This window comes from Electrophorus electricus, chromosome 5, assembly GCF_041902795.1.
Source record: "Electrophorus electricus isolate QZ-2024a chromosome 5, ASM4190279v1, whole genome shotgun sequence".
NCBI classification, from domain to species: domain Eukaryota; kingdom Metazoa; phylum Chordata; class Actinopteri; order Gymnotiformes; family Gymnotidae; genus Electrophorus; species Electrophorus electricus.
Genome location: NC_137501.1, coordinates 8,956,382 through 8,975,408, shown reverse-complemented (window position 1 = coordinate 8,975,408; position 19,027 = coordinate 8,956,382). Strand labels below are relative to the sequence as shown.

At 41.1% G+C, this 19,027-nt stretch overlaps 2 protein-coding genes across 2 annotated transcripts; one reads left to right on the top strand and one right to left on the bottom strand.

Moving 5' to 3' along the window:
- Positions 1–1,467: 1,467 nt before the first annotated feature.
- grsf1 (G-rich RNA sequence binding factor 1) lies at positions 1,468–4,882 on the bottom strand. The gene is made up of 10 exons (XM_027029158.2): positions 4,572–4,882; positions 3,979–4,120; positions 3,715–3,870; positions 3,367–3,501; positions 3,142–3,280; positions 2,789–2,886; positions 2,601–2,677; positions 2,196–2,331; positions 1,642–1,698; positions 1,468–1,556 (listed from the first exon to the last, which is right to left on the bottom strand). Exons 1-9 carry the CDS (start codon positions 4,794–4,796, stop codon positions 1,646–1,648), a joined length of 1,161 nt encoding a protein of 386 aa, XP_026884959.2. The 5' UTR covers positions 4,797–4,882; the 3' UTR covers positions 1,468–1,556; positions 1,642–1,645.
- A 1,048-nt stretch (positions 4,883–5,930) lies between these two features.
- On the top strand, positions 5,931–18,214 carry mob1ba (MOB kinase activator 1Ba). The gene is made up of 6 exons (XM_027029168.3): positions 5,931–6,306; positions 9,231–9,397; positions 15,541–15,634; positions 15,775–15,908; positions 16,072–16,235; positions 16,580–18,214. Exons 1-6 carry the CDS (start codon positions 6,293–6,295, stop codon positions 16,655–16,657), a joined length of 651 nt encoding a protein of 216 aa, XP_026884969.1. The 5' UTR covers positions 5,931–6,292; the 3' UTR covers positions 16,658–18,214.
- Positions 18,215–19,027: the final 813 nt, after the last annotated feature.

Sequence of the window (19,027 nt, the reverse complement as noted above, 5' to 3'; positions counted from 1 at the left end):
AATGTTATTTTTCTCAACAGACCAAACCGTAAGGTGCAGTGTGTATGAAAGGCCTCCCTCAAGTGCAGGCACCTTTATTTGCCTGAAGGTGGCACTGCAGTGGCATTAAACTATTTGGTCAAGAAATCTGTCAATTTGAGGCACTATAATTTGCAGATAACTTACAGGAACCTCTGGTCTGATCAAGCTGCAATTTTGCCTCTCATACACAATTTATCTTAAAGACATGAAATTTGATTCCAATAGTGCAAAGAGACAACTTTACAGTTTCAAGTGTGTCCAGTTATCTTGCCAATTGCTGTTGCTGATTGTTGGCAACACACTTCAAACAAGTTCAAACGATTTTAACTGAATTGTCTCAAAATTGGGTCTTAAAATATTTGGCAGAGTGAAACGGAATGATTATCAAAAAAATTGACTAACAAACAGCTGCTTTACTGCAATCAAAACTGAGCGATGTTTTCTAGGCTTAATTTGCTGACTTAAAAAGGCGTACTCTGACTCAATTTGGCATGCATTTACATCACAATCTGCCAAGTTTGTTAAGAATTGGCCTCGGGAGATGCTATAATGGCGATTCTGTAAAAATGAATTGCACTACTACAGGATGGTTGCAGTTTTTCAACATATTCTTGGATTGTAGGATTTCAACTTTGGATTGTAGTGATAGTCTATTCTTTTTTCCCTCCGATTCCTGGCAGCATGCAGAATAAATCCAAGTGGGCACATTTTGGTCTGCATTTTAGATTGAGTATTAATAAGATTTATAGATTCATAAGAAAAACCTACTTTTGCAAACTAGTCCTTGATTTTTTATTTTTTACTCTGAATCATCACAAATGTGATCTCAATACATGTGCAATGACATGTATTAACAAAGTAGCAAGTAGTTAAAACAATGAACAAAAACCATGTACACATCATGGCCTTCACATGTCACTCTATCCTTTGGAGGGGTGATTCTTCAGGCAACACAAACGCAATTGCGGAATTCCTTAAGTAATCCTGATACTGGACAGGAACATTTAGTTATGGATGTAGAGGTAGGATTTAAACCAATAGGGAGTGATATAAATAGGTACTCTGGTATTTAAAAAACAATAAATGTGCAAATTCCATTATGTTTAAATTTAAAAGTGCAATATTTTGTGTGACAATTTGGTTACTCAGTTTTTTGTGTTTCTTTAATTTTTATTTTTAACTAAATTGGTTTGTGAAATTCAGTTTTCAGACTTACTGGCTTTTCACTAAATGAGTTCAACAAGGATCTAGAAACAATCTAGAGAGGTTCTACTAGACAGTTTTTTGTCTTATCAAAAATATTCACAAGACTTAATAATGATCAAAAACGTTAGCATGTGTACACAGATACCCTGTACATGCTAATCAAGCCTTCTTTGCTTACTGATTCAAAATGGCTGCAAATCAGCAACTGAGTAATTCTCATGAAACTTGACAAACATTCAATTATGTTCAATTAATGTAGGAATTTAATCACAATTTGACATCTCAATTAAATACTGCAGAATTAACATTTTCACAGCCAAGTTATACACCTAGAGAAAGAGAACGAGAACATTATAGTGGTACATTTCAAATCTGTAATTAGTATTAACAAAACAACTGAAAATGAACACTCACTTTTTTAGTGCTCCTTTGCTGCTGATGAATTCAGGAACAACTCAATATATCTGTTGTCTGAATTAAAAAAAAAAAAGTAATTCCCTTTGAACAACATAAATCTGGGAAGGCTGACATTCCCAACCTCTGCTTTCCACATTTTCCATGTGCACCCGTCGAGTATCTCTGATCATTTGTAATGCTAAACACTGACCCGCGTGTCCAATGGCTTGATGTCTTTTGCCATATTTATGGTTGATTAAAGGAATAATATGTTTTTACCACCAAAAAGTGGCAAACAATATTTATTAAAGTGATTATTTTTGTATTTTTTCTATAAAAGCAGCTCACATAAGGTAAATAGTCAAATTTGTGGTAATCCTCAAATGAACTAGTTTATGTGCCATAGAGCAGGTCCCCCACATGGAGAGGGTCATGTTTTTAAAATAGATTTGATACAGAATCTCTGAAACATCTAGGCCTCTGGGTGTCAGTATAATGGCTAATTCATACTGTAAAGAAGAGCCACTGGAAAAATGACTGACTGTTCCTTTAAGCTCGTGTGCAAGACTTACGTATATACTCCTTATCTTTGTCCATTGCTGCAACAGCGTCACAGTGTGACTTGAAGTGAGCCTGCGCCTCACCACTCACCCGCCCATCAGGGCCGAACTCCATCAGAACCTTCACCACTCTGATTGGGCAGAAGAACTGAGACAACGGCAAAAAACAAACAAAAAAAGGTACATACTGCAGTACTCCTCACTCTGTAATGCTTATCTATGTAACTGAGTACAGATAACACTTTTCTAAAATTACTAGCATCAAAGTAATCTCATTCCTTTTAACACCTAATCTCCTGAAGGTGACAGAAGTGAAGTGAAGATGAAAGCTCGAGTAAAAACACTTGGCCTATGGTTGTATGTTTCTGGTTAAAAGCGCAATATAATCCAAACCCAAACCTTTTAAATAGGTCTTACATTTACTATGTCTCCAGCTGTGGCTTGAAAAGGTAGGCCTCTTATGTGGATAAAATGTTCAGGCACAATACTGTTTGCTGTAAGAGAGGATAGAGAATGGACTAAGTCTGCATAATATTGAATTTGAAATCCTTAATATTGTACTCCATTATTGAATTCCATAAAATACAAAGTGAAATGGAACTCACTCCTGTTTGCACAGAACGCAGCGGCTGAAGCATCTACCCTTGCACTGCCATAACTGGTTTTAATCTCAGTCTTCTTGCTAGGGAACACTTCTATGTACCTGCACAGTCAGGAAGTCAACATATAGAAAGACTATTGACAGTGGAATGAGAATTAATCATGTATTTCACTGACTGTTATTTCAATGATATACAGCTAACCAGTAAACTTCAGCAAAGTCAGTGGTGACCAACTTTGTCCTCTGTTCAAACAACACCAGGCCGGATGCTGCTTAACAATCACCTTCACCACCCCCCACCCCATCACACCTCAGTATGGTCTAGTTAGTGTCATGAAATCTATGCAACAGCCTGACCTGGTCCCGATGACTTCTCTGTCCCACTGCAGGGCTTGATCTGCCATTTCCTGCGTAACAAACTGCACGTACGCATCACCTGAACTTCGACCTCGTCGGTCTGTCACCAGGGTGATCCCGTCTTCCACAATGTCCAGCCCTGAAAGGGTTTGGCCAGCATACAGTGAATCGGAAGCTCCAGAACACACGGCCGATTCGAGAGCCACAAATCTGCGAGATCCTCACCCGAAAAAAATTTAATGATTTCCTTCTCTGTGCAGTTAAACGGGAGACCTCGGAGGCGAACCACTCCATCTTGGCCCTTGCTTTCATCTGTGCCCTTTATCATAGCTTCAGCCTCTTCGTTCGTTACCTCATACACTGCAACCAAAAACATCAGAAGACAATCAGGCACAAAACAGAATCTAGATTACTTGCTCATTAATAGTTTTGGGAGATTCGTATGTCACTCTTACTGGTTGGTTGGGGTGGGTTGAAAGATTTGAATGGTTGGCTAAATCAGATTCAGTATAATGGGCCATCTTTATTAGTTTTATGCTTTGGGCTTAAAACAAACAAATCCAGTGCACCTGCCTTCTACATAACGTGGCCCAAGGTATTGCCTATGCCTCTCCATGGCTTTACTGATATCCTCCTCATGCTCCAGCTCAATGAAGGCTTGCCCGTTTGGCTTTCCGTATCTGTTGGTCATCAGATGAATTCCATTTACCCCACCACGAATCTGACACTCTGTGTGAAAGCAAACATGCAATATCAAGTATATCTTTGTAACGTGAGATAATGATGTATGAAACAAAAAAGAAAGGAATACCTTAAATAAAAACACCCAATATGTACCTGAGAAAAACTCTATCAGGTCCTCAGAACTACATGACCATGGAAGACCTTTGACATGAACAATGAACACTTCCTTTGTGTCCATCTCTTGAGAGGAAGTGTACTCGGGAAGTGGGGGATATTCATCATCTTTGTATGGAGCCTAAGACAAACGACAAACTGATATGTTAGCATGATATGACGGGTGGTATTGGATAGAATGGCGGGCTAACAATACAACCAACTTCCACGATATAAATTCAGTCAGACAGCTAGTTAGCTGAGTACTCCAAGTGTACTGAACTAGCGCTAGCTAGGGACATAAATGTGTGAACTAAGTACTATGGGGAAACGCGTTAAAATGAGAGAAAACACAAATTTAACTTGGCTAGCTACAAGTACTAGACTGCCAACAGTTACAAGTTTTCTAGCAACAGGACTAGCGACAGGGCTATGCCTATATAACAATACACCTCGACACTAACTGAACGTCTGGTTTATAAAATAACTAACCGCTAGCTGGCTAAATGACCTAGCTAGCATTCTTCCTACAAAGTTTGGGAGAGCAGTTTAACTAAGTTCATTAATCAAAATACAAAAACAAAAACACTTACATTTGATGTCAAGGTTCTCAAAGGTAATGACCAGGTTAACCTGACGTTAAGATTTAGTGTATGGTTCGCTGACCAAGAATGACTTTCTTTTCGAAATCCAGCACTACACATGGATAACGATGTGATTTTGTTTTGCTCAGTGATTTTCTTAACGCATAAGGACTGTCTTCCCCAGAGGAAACGGAACAGTGACGAGACAAATGCTGACCTTGTATTCACAGCCATTATACAGAAAATCAGCTAAACTGCAACGTTACTGACAAGTATTACTAGCCTAGCTAACACGTTGACCTAAGTGGGCACAGAACAGGGTCATGACGCATGATAAGTGAAGTTGGTTGCAGTAAAATGCTTCAAAATAATAGTTCTAACAGTATTCTCTATGTAATAAGTAAAGGAACGCAAGAATTGTCATAAAGTACAAAAAAAAAAAATTAAAACAATATAATCTAACATCTAGCTGGATTTAGATTGCTTTATTGTAGTATCTCAGTATTATATTCTAATGGAAAAATTATAAGGTGTCAGAAGGTAGGACAAAAATACCCAATATTTCCAAGGTCTATGCCTCATCAAAATTTAGTTTCAGATTAGTTTGTATATGAAGATTACATTTTATAAAGTACATTACATATTGTTTAATGTAACACATAGACTACATAAATTATGTTAGGTATTTTATGTTAGGTGTTTTTTTCTTTTTGTAAATATAGTGCATATAAAACAATTCCATTTTTTGCATTCCTGTTTATATTGTTTAATTGTACTTCAATATATATTAATATATAATATATATTATTCATTTTGTATAGTTCATATAGTTTGATTCAAGGTAGGTTATCAGTGCTGAAGTCAACCAGTGGACTTTTTTCCACACACACATCAGTAAATCTTGGATGACAATGACCCTGTGACCTGTTTACTTGTTATTCTGTTTCAGACTGCTTTTGGTAGGTACTAACCACTGCATACCAAGAACACCCCACAAGACCTGCCATGTTGGAGATGCACTGTCATCTAGCCATCACAATTTGTCACATGTCAAAGCTGCTGAGATCCATGCACTTTTTCCTGCTTCAAGCACATTTGTAATGAGAAAATCATTGCTATTTACTGTTATGACTGACCAATATATATATAGAAAACAAATCAATTTAAACACACACACACACACACACACACACACACACACACACACACACACACACACACACACACACACACACCTACAGTTTATTTTCATCTTTTATTACATAGTCTTTATTTTGAAAAAAGAGTAAACCCCTAACTACTTCCGTTTTGTGATGCTACTGTAGTTCATGGCTTCATGCATGTTCGTTAAAACGTTTTCTGGTGTTGCCTGCTAGTTATGATATACACCAAAGTAATCTTTGATTTTATTTTGACAATCGCATATTTTAGGATTTATTATAAAGCTGGTTACATAAGCAAAGCATTTTGCAATTATTATTTCGGCAGAAGATAACTGATAATATCAATTGAAACGTTTAAATTCTTGTGTCTTTATGAAACCTCGCGAGAATGTAGTGATATCGAGACTTTGAGAAGCAAGGAGAAGTTTTGTGGCACAGACGGAGTAGCTGCTGGATTAGTGTCCATGTTTGGAAATATCGGCATATAATATTTTGTATTTTGAGTGTTTCTGGTTGTAAGGAAGGACATATTTTCGACGTCGTATTTGGATAACTTCAGTGATAGATATGAGCTTTTTATTGTAAGTATGAAGCGTGTGTGTGTGTTTTTGTTTTCCTTTTGTTCTTGTTGGTAACGCTGTATCCTACTGCTGGTGATGGCTAGCTAGCTGTCGAGCACCCATTCAGAAATATTGCAAGCTATGGTAGCTGTTTGACTTCCACTGAATAGAGACCATGTGCTCGGGAGGGGGGGGGGGGCATATAACTTCTAATCTGCTAATGTGAATACACTGTTTGTTTATTACTTTCATCTCTGATATGCACTCACTGCTCTCTAATATTTAGTTATTTAGCTAATGCTAAACAAAAGCTTATATCTGAACTTTCTAGCTAGCTAGCTATGCGATAATTTAGCTAACCTAGCTGTCATATTTAAACCAAGAAGACGTGACCACAGGGTTTTCGTATTTAATGTTATCTAGCTAGCTACTAGTTAACACGTTAAAATAGCAGTAAGATAGCTACTACTATTCTGGCTTGCTACTTCCTGTGTGATGAGATCTGATGTTAGTCTGTGATCCATCCTGCAATGAACGTCGCTACCTACCACATCTGACTAGGATGGCGAGGTAGTGTTCGTAATTCTGACAGTCTGGTGCGACGCCCTGGAACTAAGATTGGTGCTAACCTGTGTGGTACAAGCCTTAGCGGCATAACACAGGCCCGTAGCTAGCTAGTGGAAGACTATTTAGTAAATTTTTGCCAATGCAGAACTAACCAGAAATCCCACCAACCACTCCACTACTGACCGCTATCATCTACGTCGTTGTCTTCTGAGTCACTTTCCCTTAGCCATAGCGTGCTTCCAGCTGCTTGAACGAGGATTACATATGTTGCGTTTGTTGCTGTATTAGGGGAAGATGAAATGCATTTTTATGTGGTTTTAATTTCTGTGCTGTGTATCTGGAGCATATTCTCTTCTGCTTTTCAGTAAAGTAGATAAGAAGAATGCTCTTACATTTTCTTACTCAAAAGCTTACTGTTTCTCCACTCAGGTGTAGTTCACTCCTAGGCTCTCTTTAAACACTGTATTTAATTTAGAAGCTTTAATTAGTTCTTGAGTCGGGTGTTCTTTTAAAAACAATGCCTGACTCTGCTACCCTGTGCCTAAAGTTCCCTTCAAGTGAGATTATTATCGTATGAAGTCTTCCTTTAAATTGAATTCGCCTCTTGCATTGCATAGAATAAGGCTTTATTCTATTTTTAGGTTCCCCTGTGAAGGCTGAAAGTTCAAGTTCAAGTTTGGTTTATAAGTCTGCAGCCAGCAATCATAGTGATTTAGCACAAGACAGACCACACAGTACTTCAGTATTAAGAAAGTTTGCAGCCAAAAAGTGGCAATTTCCTCTAAGTGTGCTTTTGTTTCATGGAACCTGCAGTTCCCCATAATGCTTTTATGCACTGCTCTTGGGCAAGTCACTTGACTTAAGAAAGTGTCTTTAGCATAAGACCTACAATAACAGCTGACCTCAGTTCAAGTTTGCAGCTCATGTGATTAGATCTCGCCTTCACTGCAGGTCCTGTCATTGTTCTTTCATCAGTTATTTTCAGTATCTTAAAACATTTTCTTTGAGATGGACAGGTCAGGTGCTTAACTTCACAGGCAATTTAAAGACTTTTCTGGAATATGTTGTATGTGAATGTATGTCAGCTTTCACACCCAAAGTACTGAGCAATGAATCATTTGATGGCACTCACCATTGAAAGGTCTTGCTTTCAACAGCCAAGCCCAGCTGTAAGGAGGCAGGGACTATGGTGTCTGCTGCCAGCAGCATTTTGTGTTGAAAGAATGTAGCCAAATGTGAAGCACTGGTCTTCTTCAAACTAATTTTACAGGCTCTGTCTTAGAAGACAGACTGGTTTTGGCTAGTTGTTTCATTTCAGGTTCAGTGAATTATTATTATTATTATTATTATTATTATTATTATTTACATAGCACCTTTTAATTAATTAGTAATGCTGCTCAAAGTGCTTTACCATACAGAATAAAATGGTAAATGAAGAAAAGATTGCAATTGAATAAAACATGCAAATAATAAAAAATGGAGCACAACTTGATTCTTCTTGGAATTTCATGTTTAGCAGGTTATTGTTAAAGTATGTGATTCACTTGCTGTACACACACCCTTTCAGTTACTGGGACTGCATATTTGGGCTTAGACATGTTGCATAGCCTGTAGCAGCCATGTAACTAGGGAAACTTTCGGCTAGTGGTATGTGAAGTCCAGTGTGTTCTTGCTTGCTTGCGAAAAAGAGCCTCTTCTCACTATTGTGTGGGATGTTAAACACAGAGGGCTGACTGCCTAACAGGCCAGTATCCATTTACTACAAATTCACAGAAATTTCGTCTCCTCCTGAATATTTTTCAAAGCTGAAAAGAGGCCCTTAATGTTGTGATTCCATGTAGTTTTTAACCTTGAGTTCTTAAATGTTTCACAAAGGGGAAAAAGAGCACTACTGATGAAGAATGAATTAAATCTAATGCCTCTGTGTCTTCGCAATCTTTCAGCCCCTATTTAACTGTTTTGTTTGTTTAATTCTCTCTACGTGTTTCTATTTGAAAGACCTCCACAGTTGGGCAAAACAAGTGTCTGAATGTCAGAAGGCCTCACATAAGAGCATGTGGTTGCTTTATCCACTCAGCTGCAGAAGAAGAGGTCGAATTACGGTGCGGCATAGATGCTATTTAGCCTTCCGTGCTCTGTTTTCTGCAGCCTCGTGGGAGACTGTTGCATTTCCTCACATTAAGTCTGAAGATCTATATTTGAGGCTGCCTTGGGGCTAGTGAGGTTTCAGGTCCAGGTCCAAGGTCAGAAAGGAGGTTGCAGCAAAGAAGGCTCCAATGAATTTGTATTAGCAGAAAAAGGGACACCCAGAGCTTTTCTGCTGAGGCAGACGTGATGTTCTCACTATGATTTCTGCTTTCTTCTCTTTATCTGTGCAGCGGGAGCCGCTCGTCAAAGACGTTCAAGCCGAAAAAGAACATTCCGGAGGGCTCACACCAGTATGAGTTGCTGAAGCACGCCGAAGCCACGCTGGGCAGCGGGAACCTGCGAATGGCCGTCATGCTGCCGGATGGAGAGGACCTCAACGAATGGGTGGCTGTCAACAGTAAGTCCCACGTGAGCTCACCCGGCACATGCACTGTATAACCCGGCACATGCACTGTATAGTGCTTCCTCACTTACTCAGAATAACGACCAGCTTTCTTCAGAGGCTGAAAGTTTTGCCCGGGCCTTGGCCATGGGAGTTTTTTTGGCCTTCGAAGCTGCCTTTACAGTGGATCAGGCCTCATTCACTACATTTCTTCTAGAGCATCTTTTTAATTTTTCTCTTTTTTTTTTTCTTTTTCTCCTTCTTAATTTGATCTTCGTGTATTTGATTGCAGAAAGAAATGACAGTGCAAATAAATAATGAAATGAGCAGTAACACACCACACTGTAGAGCAAGACAAGCCATCTTCGTTCTGTCTGAAATGTCATATTCAATGATTTGCATGACTCGAGGAAAGACTCAAGTCATGCCTTGTTGGTTCCTGTAGCAGAGCTATTTTTTGCCAAATTTAGGAAGTTGCTCATGCATGTAGTTATGAGGAAGAGAAGCAGTGAGGTCCACTTTACCTCTGCTTATGTAATTGTGAAACTGCAAAGCTTAAAATCTAAGAAAGCAAATTGTACTTCTGGCTCGAGGTCACATCACCTCATTTTCAGCTCGGCTTCCAGAATGCCGGCGGCATTTTGAGTGTGAAACAAACCAGACGGTGCGTGCTTCCAGTAGTCCCCTTGTCATCAACGCTGGTTAAAGTACTTAGAAGCATGCTGGCCACTTATCTGTATCCCTGTTCAACCTTGGCGTGCACCACATGCGTTTATTAACAGCCCTGGATCGATGAGCATGCTTGATGGCATGAGTCATCGTGCCTTTTGATGTGGTCTGAAAGGTTATTCTTCAGTTTCTCTTAGATGTTCCTTATGGCTCTGCGGCCCATTGGCCCATTCACATGGTAAATATCCCAGTATGTACTCTGACCAGAAACAGTCTACCAGCACCCCACCGCCCATTCCCCCACAAAACCAGCATTGTGTATGCATCCCATTTGTTTTGTGGCATCTTCTATGACACTCTCTTTCTCACTATACATAGCTGTACAGTTGGCCTGTTTCTTGAGTGCCGCCCATTTTGTATACCAATTATTCCCAAGGTGTTTGCTCAGTTATGTTTCCTTTGGCTTTGGCTGCAGCCTATTTTTAACAATGAGGATACGGCAGTGGAGGTAGAACTGCTGCCAGTGTCGGCCCCAGGGACGGGCGGTTTGTGATGGCATGGGTTTGTTTGTGGCGCTCGAGGTGTATTATTGCATCTTATTGTAAGGAAGGCCACCAGAGGTGGGTGTAACCTATTGCCTAATAGCCTAGTTAGCGAGAGTGTTTTCTGCAAGTCTCTTACAGGTTCAACTTGTCCAAACATGAGTAATTCCTTCACTAGAATTCAGGCACTGAAATGCCAGGTGTGTGATAGGCTCACTTGTTTGTATAGCTTCAAGAACAGTGAATCAGTATGGGCACACACTGACTCCTTTGAAACAAGACCTCAAGGTGCACTTTGTACTTTTGCTTTGGTTTCATCACTGGATTCTAACATTTCTTTTTCCCTTTATTGGGAGGGGTAAAAGTGGGGTAAAGGAGGCAAGAAGAGGGAGTGGATGACCTCGCAGTCAAGCTGCCCTGTCATGGCTGATGAGCAGAGACCTTGCGTTGGATGCCTGAAGACAAAAAGGCTCCAGTGTCTAACACCCGCCACTTTGATTCCAAAGAAATCACATATCAGTATATAGACCTTTCCTCATACACAGGCACAAAGGCAACACGAGCATGATTAATCACAGAGGTAGAAATGCGAGTTATGAAAGAAGACAGCAGTGACAATAAACAGGGTCCACAAACAAGAATCAACACAATAATCAGGATTATGGGAAAACATATGTTTGAGGCAAGATCCCCAAGTGCCAACAAGGTCAGTTAGCCAACTGAACCAAGACTCATGGGCAGGTGGAGGCTCAGCAATAGCGGCCTTCGTGTGCAAAATGTTGTCAGTAATGTTGTTATAGTAACTAGGGATGTCAAAGCAACACGTTTCATTAATGACCTTGCAGACACCTCCCTCCTTTGCCAAGAGGAGATCTAGGGCTAGGTGGTTCTGCAAGACAGCGGTACGGATCTTATCTACCTCATCATTGAGCAATGCCAGGGTGGTTTCAGTCCTATTGGCTAAATTAAGTACCTGCCATGCCAAACCCATTAATTTTATTAAGGGCTGCAGTAGTTTCTCCTCCCAGGAACAAACTCCAACCCACATTCGCTCCAGGGTTAGTCCATGGGTTGGCCAGTACATACCCACCATACCCATTAGGGGTGCCTTTTAGCCCTGCCAAATGTCAACTGCGAACATGTATATACGACCAGAGACAGGATAGTTAATGCTGGGGTACAACAGCCTTTCCAGGGAAATTGATGACGGGTATTACCAACTATCAAAATGGATAGGCTGGGGTATGCCATCCTACCGCATACCCACATGATAGCTACAGATGCTCCAGTGCCTAGGATCTCAGGGCAAAGAGACGGTGTGCCTGTTATATTATTTATTGTGCATCTTCCCAGTCCCATTTCTAATGCCCATACCTCATTTTTACGTAGCGTGTGGCTTAAAAATGGACCATCAGGTAAGCCTGCAGATCATAGACAGGTGGTACCTGTCACAGGTAATACTGCTAGGGTCATATTTCTGCATTTGAGGTAATACCGTTTACTAATGCCAATTTCACAGTCTGTCCTGTGGTCCAGCCATGAACCACCATCCAAGGCCCATGTGGGGGGTTACCACTGGCAGCTACTGCCTTAGATACATTTTGCATAGACCCTACTCCCATATTGATTTGACAGTCTGATGACTTATGATTAAGTGCTGTTGTGATAGTATCATCTACCGGGACCGATATTCAGGGTGTATGGAATGCTTGACATACCAGACAGTCCTTCCCTGGCTCCACCTCTCCTGCCACTACCAGGGAGACCACACAGGCTAAATTACCGTTACATTGTGGTAGATTACTCTGAAAGCCCACTATCCCCCCTTTTGTACCTTTTGAGACTGTGTAATGATATTGGCGTTATTTTTAGATGGGGCCCATTATTCCTACAGTAAGATTTTGCATGCAAGTATCAGGAAAATAAGGAGAGAAGAGTCTACAAAAGGATGTTAATAGGTGGATAGGATATCTATCAAGTTGCACTACCAATGCTAAAGTGTATTGACATAAACAGGGCCAAGGAGTACTTCCTTGGTGTGTGGTGCAGCTGAGGGGCAGTCCCTCAGCATGAAATCATATAACAAATTTTGTACTATATGTGAATGTGTTAAGGTGCATTTGGCTTGTCTGACGCTTCAGCTCCTGGTGATTTCTTCAGCCAGCTGGCGTGTATCCACTGTGCTGATCCTGATGTTAGCACAGCGGTTCGGGTCACTGCGATCACGGTTGTTGGGGGTCCGTATGCAGCTTCACCAGCTTTCTGCGGGTTCAATGATTTAACCAAAACAGTGTCACCTGGAATAAATGGATGAGTAGGCTTGTCTGTGGGAAGAGGGAGAGTGCAAGAGACATTACCATGGGCACTGTTCAATTTCTCAATCAGCATTTGGGTGTAGTCTGCCAAGGTCACGTCCGTGTCACCTGAATTAGAAACACCTGGTTTACCTCTGACCCCTAGGGTGGTAAATAGTCTACCAAAAATTGGCAAATGGTGACAATTTGGTGGTGGCACTGGGCGTCATTCTGATCTCACACAACACTGCTGGCTGTAGACCTATCCACTTCTTTCCTGTTTCCATCATAGTCTTTCTTAACCTTTCTTTCAAGGTATGATTCATTCTCTAAACAATGCCAGTTGACTGAGGATGATGAGGCATGTGAAACTTCCAATCAATAGTTAGGTAGGTACATAGTTTCTGAGTTACCTCAAATGAAATGAAACAGGGTCCCTGATCTGAATCCATTACCTGAGGCACACCGTACCTCGGTATGATCTTCTATATTATCTACCTTTGTGTGACGTGAAATCCTGTGAAAATTAGGCACAAGAAATGGCAAATCAGATTTAGGAAGGGCGATATGCTCCTCCGGGTCATGGATCAGACCATCTTTATCAGGCTTATATGCTTGATCAGCCCGCTGAGAGCAGTCCTGTCGTGTACCCTGAGCTTGTAAGAAAAGCAGATCGATATCATTCGGTACCAAACAATGAGAAAACATGGAGACAGCTTCACATGTCGATGATGCAGTGTATGGGCATGAGGGGGCATTAACAGCTGCCCAACATGCAACTTTGTCCGCTAAGGCATTACCAGAGGCCGTGTCAGATCAAGAGGTTGTCATGACCCCTGACCTTTACGACAGCCAGCCAAGCTGGTAGTGTACATGCAGACACACACTAGTCCGGAATTAGAAATGGGCTTACTGTCCGAGGTGCGGAACCCCCCGGGAGTGCCGAATCTTACCGAAGTTATGAGCAACTCCAAACACATAACGGGAATCAGTATAGATGGTGACAATCTGACCCTGGAATAAATGACAGGCCCTGGTCAATGCCATCAGTTCAGCTGTTTGAGCAGACCTGTAAGGGAGAGAGTAAGCCTCCCAAATGAGGTTGGGCAGAGAGTAAACAGAATAACCACAGGAAAATTCGGAGTCAGATGGTTTAAAACATGAGCCATCTACAAAAATGTGATAGCCGCCTTTCGAGCGGCGTGCTAGAGAGATGAGAGCGCAAGCTTGAGGACTCAAGGATAGCCTCCATGCAATAGTAGGGCACAGAGTCACCTGAATGATCTAGTGATGTCATAAGCGATTGCAGCAGATTAGCAGGTGAACTCAGGGTCATGTGTGATTTAATGGTTAAATTGAGTGTTGCAGAGGGTGGCCTCATAGCCCGAACGTCTCTGTGCCGTCATGTGCTGTGTTTGAATGTTATTCAGAATATTAATAACTCGATGTGAAGTGCGAAGAACCATGGGCTGAAACAATGCCAATTTCTCTGCGTCAGTGACGCGCAGGGCCGAGGCAGCCACGGCGCAAAAGTAGGCTGGCATGCCTTGAGCTACCGAATCAAAAGTATTAGAAAGGGTGGCCACAGGGCGATAACTGCCACCGTGCTCCTGGGCCAGGACGCCCACAGCTGTGGAGCCATTTTCAGAAACATAAAGGTGGAAGGGCAGATTATAGTTCGGCAGGCCAAGCGCTGGAGCAGAGCACAAGGTCGATTTCAGAGTCATAAATGAATGATGCGTTGATCTGGACTGAGCCCATGTGTCAGGACAGTTATCCACAGCCCTGCCTGAGGACTTTATCATGATTGGCAGCAGTAGTTAACCAGACCCAGGAAACTCAGCATGGCTTATTTTGTGCTGGGCAGAGGGATATCACGTATGACTGCCCGACGGTCATCTGAGAGGCGGTGTTCAGCAGCAGACAGCACGAACCCCAGATACGTGACAGACGGCTTGCACCACTGGAGCTTAGATGGTGAAACTTTAAAAACCCATATGAAGCCAGATGTTTCAGTAGTGAGCAGGACCCCATTACACAGCGCTCCTGCGTTGTTGATGACAAGAGGATGTCGTCTGCATAACTGATAACAACACAGTCCTCTGTAGGGACCCAGGACACCAGAACACAGCTGGGGAGTCCAGGAAGCCCTGGGGGAGCCGGCACCATGTGTATTGCCTCCTCTGAAATGTAAATGCGAAAAGTGATTGGCTGTCCGGGTGGACAGGTACAGAGAAAAAGGCAGAGCAAATATCCACAACAATAAAATAGTGATGGTGTGCAGGAATAGCAGTTAAAATGGCAGACGCATCATAATAGGTGACAGACCTGCTTCTTTTTTAGGAGAAATAAAAAAACAAAATGCTTCAAGATCGGCCTTAAGAAGTCAGCATTAACTCTTCAAAATGGGCAGCCATTTTGGTTTTCAGAAAACTGCCTTTTTCTGTCCCATTAGATAAATAATAACTGGGGGGGGGGGAAGAGAAACTTCATTAACTAGCAAATCAAGCCAGTAGACCCAAACTGTGAGTAACTGCACGTTGAGTAGAGATGCCTTCCCTTTGCAATGTTCTGTCAACTCTGCTGAATGTGAATCATTACAGATAATTTTGTGATGACTTTTTTTCTAAGGCTCTGCACTGTTTCTCTGCAGCTGTGGACTTCTTTAACCAGATCAACATGCTGTATGGGACCATTACTGATTTCTGCACTGAGGAAAGCTGCCCTCTTATGTCTGCTGGGCCTAGGTAAGAGTGGCTTTTTTTTCCCCTTTTTTTTCTTATTGAAAGCATTAGTTTGGTAAGAGTGAATGCATGAATCCAAGATACTGTGGGGAAAGAATTCACCCAATAGTATGTTGTTTTGTATCATGCTTGAACTGTCACAGGTATGAATATCACTGGGCTGATGGAACCAATATTAAAAAGCCAATCAAATGCTCAGCTCCCAAATATATTGATTACCTGATGACCTGGGTTCAGGACCAGCTTGACGATGAAACACTCTTCCCCTCCAAAATAGGTAGAGTTTTTTCCTAGAATGTTGTATTGTAGCCTGAAAGGTAAACCTATATTGAAAGCAACATTATATATAAAGCACCTGGCGACGATTGTCCAGAAAATGATGTTTTTGAAAAGCCCTTGTCGAAAACCCCTTGTGGCCTCCCTTGGTTTGGCGCTTCCAGGTGTCCCCTTCCCAAAGAACTTCATGTCGGTGGCCAAGACCATCCTGAAGCGGCTGTTCCGGGTCTATGCCCACATCTACCACCAGCACTTCGACTCTGTCATCGAGCTACAGGAAGAGGCGCACCTCAACACCTCCTTCAAACATTTTATCTTCTTCGTCCAGGTGTGTGCTTGGTTCTGCTAATATGAACTGAAAGTATGAAAGCAGCATCGCTGATGTTAGATAAAATAGATTGGTTTTGGAGCAGTTATTTAATAAATGGTCCACTCAAAACAGTTGCGTATTGCAAGTAATGTTGAAAAGTCAGAGGCCAAGAAGGAATTTTTAAAAATCTCCACATTATTAATAGGCGAGTTAGTGTTTTTGCAAGTTTCCCACTAGCTAGCCTCTCACTGCTCAGTAGTTTAGCTGTCCCACAGGTAAACCAAATGTCATCTCGGTTCACGTCCATAACCTACTTTAATTTTTGCAATTATGTGCACCTCTGCTCCTGTGTTGTGTTTCAGGAGTTCAACTTGATTGACAGGAAAGAGCTGGCACCTCTTCAGGAGCTGATTGACAAGCTGACGTCTAAGGACAGATAAAAAAAAAAAAGAATTTGACGTGGGTTTCACCTAGCGTCCCATTTACTCTCATTACTGTGCACAAGCAGCTTGGCTTTGTTCTCTCCAATATTTTACAGATTGTTCGGGACAGGTGCCTGAAACTGCAGAAAAACAGCTGCCTCTTAACAGTCCTCTAGAATTTTTACGTCCAGTTCTCCATGGTTTTAACTTGGGCAGTGAATACTGTTTATGTTGTCGTTGTGACGTTTTCTCTCAAAGCCGACCATATCTACGTAAGTGCCTGAAGTGTGTCCACCTGCAAATTGTAAAAGTTCCACTGTTATTATATGTCTTCATTACTGCTAACTTGCTACTAACCAAGGCCTTTTTGTTGCTATGGGGTTTTTTTTGTTTTTTTTTTACTGAACATGAAAAATATAGACTATATAGAATAAATGAAGCATGTAGACACTTTCTGTAGTTTAGCATTTATAGGGACTGATCCTGAGGTCTGATCATTTCTTTGAAAATTCTGTTGATTTAATCACAGCTAGACTATTTTTTTTGTCTTTCTTATTTTTTCCCTTGAACCCTGTATCATTTCTTCTAGTCATTGAGGTGCTGCACAAAAAAAGTCTAATTTGCACTGGGCCTGTAGTTGCCCAACATGACCTTTGTACCAGTAGAGTTAAATGAATAGTTAAATATGTAGATTAATCTGGTTTTAGATATAGGCTCTACTAAAGGTGGGTGGGCCTTAAGTCATAAGCTTACTATGCAATGTTTTTGTTTTTAATCACCAAATTTCTTTTGCATCGTTGACCAGACTTGCAGACCCCAAATTGTTTTGGCACAGAAATTGCAGCTAGTGCCAATAACCAAACCACTACGGGTTAACAAAGAGAACATAATTTCTCATCAGAGTTCCTGACTTGCCACTAAGTTTGTTTTTGTTTTTGTTTTTTTTCCCCCTGCAAATTTGTCATGTTGTAATTTCCTCAGAATAGTGGGAACACAGATTTAAGCAGACAAATATATAAATGGAATATATGATGTGTAAACATGAAATATTTTAAACATGAATCATATGAATATCTTGATTTTATATAATGCTTGGCTGTTTTTTGTTGTCTGCACTTTGAATTAGAATATTAAGAGGTGTGTTCCACTAAAGCTACCTCCTCCAAGATTTGTGGTAATGACGCTTTGTTGCAAAATTTAAGATTTTATCAGTTTATGTAAAGTATCTCTACTACAATATATAGAATAGTATATTATTTGATTTGGTTTCACCTCATGAATGTCACTTTCTATGAATGTCAACCAGTGGGTAGGAATTTGTGATGGCTATACTTGATCTTTTCACTAGACCCAATTTCAAAACCATATAAAGAGATCCTGTCGCAATGGTTGAATACACTATTTTCTTTTTCTGTCTTTTTTTTTTTTTTTTTTTTTTTTTTTTTTTTTGAGAAACTTGTAAATAATGTACACAGATTAGGTATGCAGTGGGAATAAGATGAAATACTTAACTTGCAAGACTTTATGGTACAATATTGAATGCTGTTTATAGTCTAATAAAACTGGTTTGTCCAAGATTGGATTGATTCCTCTAGCAACACACCCCCCCCCCCCCCCCGAAAAGTCAAATTTATTTGGGTAGCACTTTTTACAATATGATCTATTGGGCTCACGTTTGGTGAAATGTTTCAGCATACAACTTCCATAGTTTTCAAAACTTCCTCTTAAAACATTTCTTTACAGGATGTTTACTTTGTAGGAAACCAGAATTCCCTGAACACATGTTTACAGAGCCTGGTATGTACAGGAGGAACATTAGTGCTGTGCTGAGCCCAGCCATGCCTACTGAAGCCCAAGATCAGTACTATCACCCCTGAAGGATGCAGGGCTGAAGGCTGCATCTGCTGAGTGTTGACCTGTAGGCAGCTGCTACTGTCCTTAGCCACAGACGCTCCACAGCTGACATCCCGCTGAATAGCTGAGCCAGCAGCCAGCACTCCCTTTCTGTCTTGCTATGACGACCTATTTGAAGGAGCTGGGGTGTGGTGTCCAGCGGGTCACGCCACCGCGTGTTCAGTGTCTCCCCTGTTCCAGCACGCTCAGCTCATCAATCACTTGAGACTAACTAGCAGGATGACTTGGGTTAAATCACAGGTGAGAAACCCCAGAATGCAGTCTGGCACTCCCCTTTTAGTCCCTCTCTTTACAAGTTTGTTCCTTATTTTGAGTTGGGTTCGAAGAGTGCTGTTTGAACTTGCTGCGCTTTGTACTTTGGGATATCTGACTTTGTGGTAGGCATTCTGTGCTGTGTGTGTAAACATATGACCTACAAACTGGGCTTTCATGCTTGGCCTAATTCAGTCCTCCCTGGCTCTTAAAATACCAGCC

Excerpts from the sequence above, each read along its gene's own strand:
- grsf1 (XM_027029158.2), bottom strand. The coding sequence starts at position 4,796 with ATGGCTGTGAATACAAGGTCAGCATTTGTCTCGTCACTGTTCCGTTTC. Across the intron at positions 2,678-2,788 it reads TGCGTTCTGTGCAAACAGGA|CAAACAGTATTGTGCCTGAA; the intron begins GTGAGTTCCATT and ends CCTCTCTTACAG. Across the intron at positions 2,332-2,600 it reads CAGCTGGAGACATAGTAAAT|TTCTTCTGCCCAATCAGAGT; the intron begins GTAAGACCTATT and ends CCGTTGTCTCAG.
- mob1ba (XM_027029168.3), top strand. Across the intron at positions 15,909-16,071 it reads ACTCTTCCCCTCCAAAATAG|GTGTCCCCTTCCCAAAGAAC; the intron begins GTAGAGTTTTTT and ends TGGCGCTTCCAG. Across the intron at positions 16,236-16,579 it reads ATTTTATCTTCTTCGTCCAG|GAGTTCAACTTGATTGACAG; the intron begins GTGTGTGCTTGG and ends GTTGTGTTTCAG.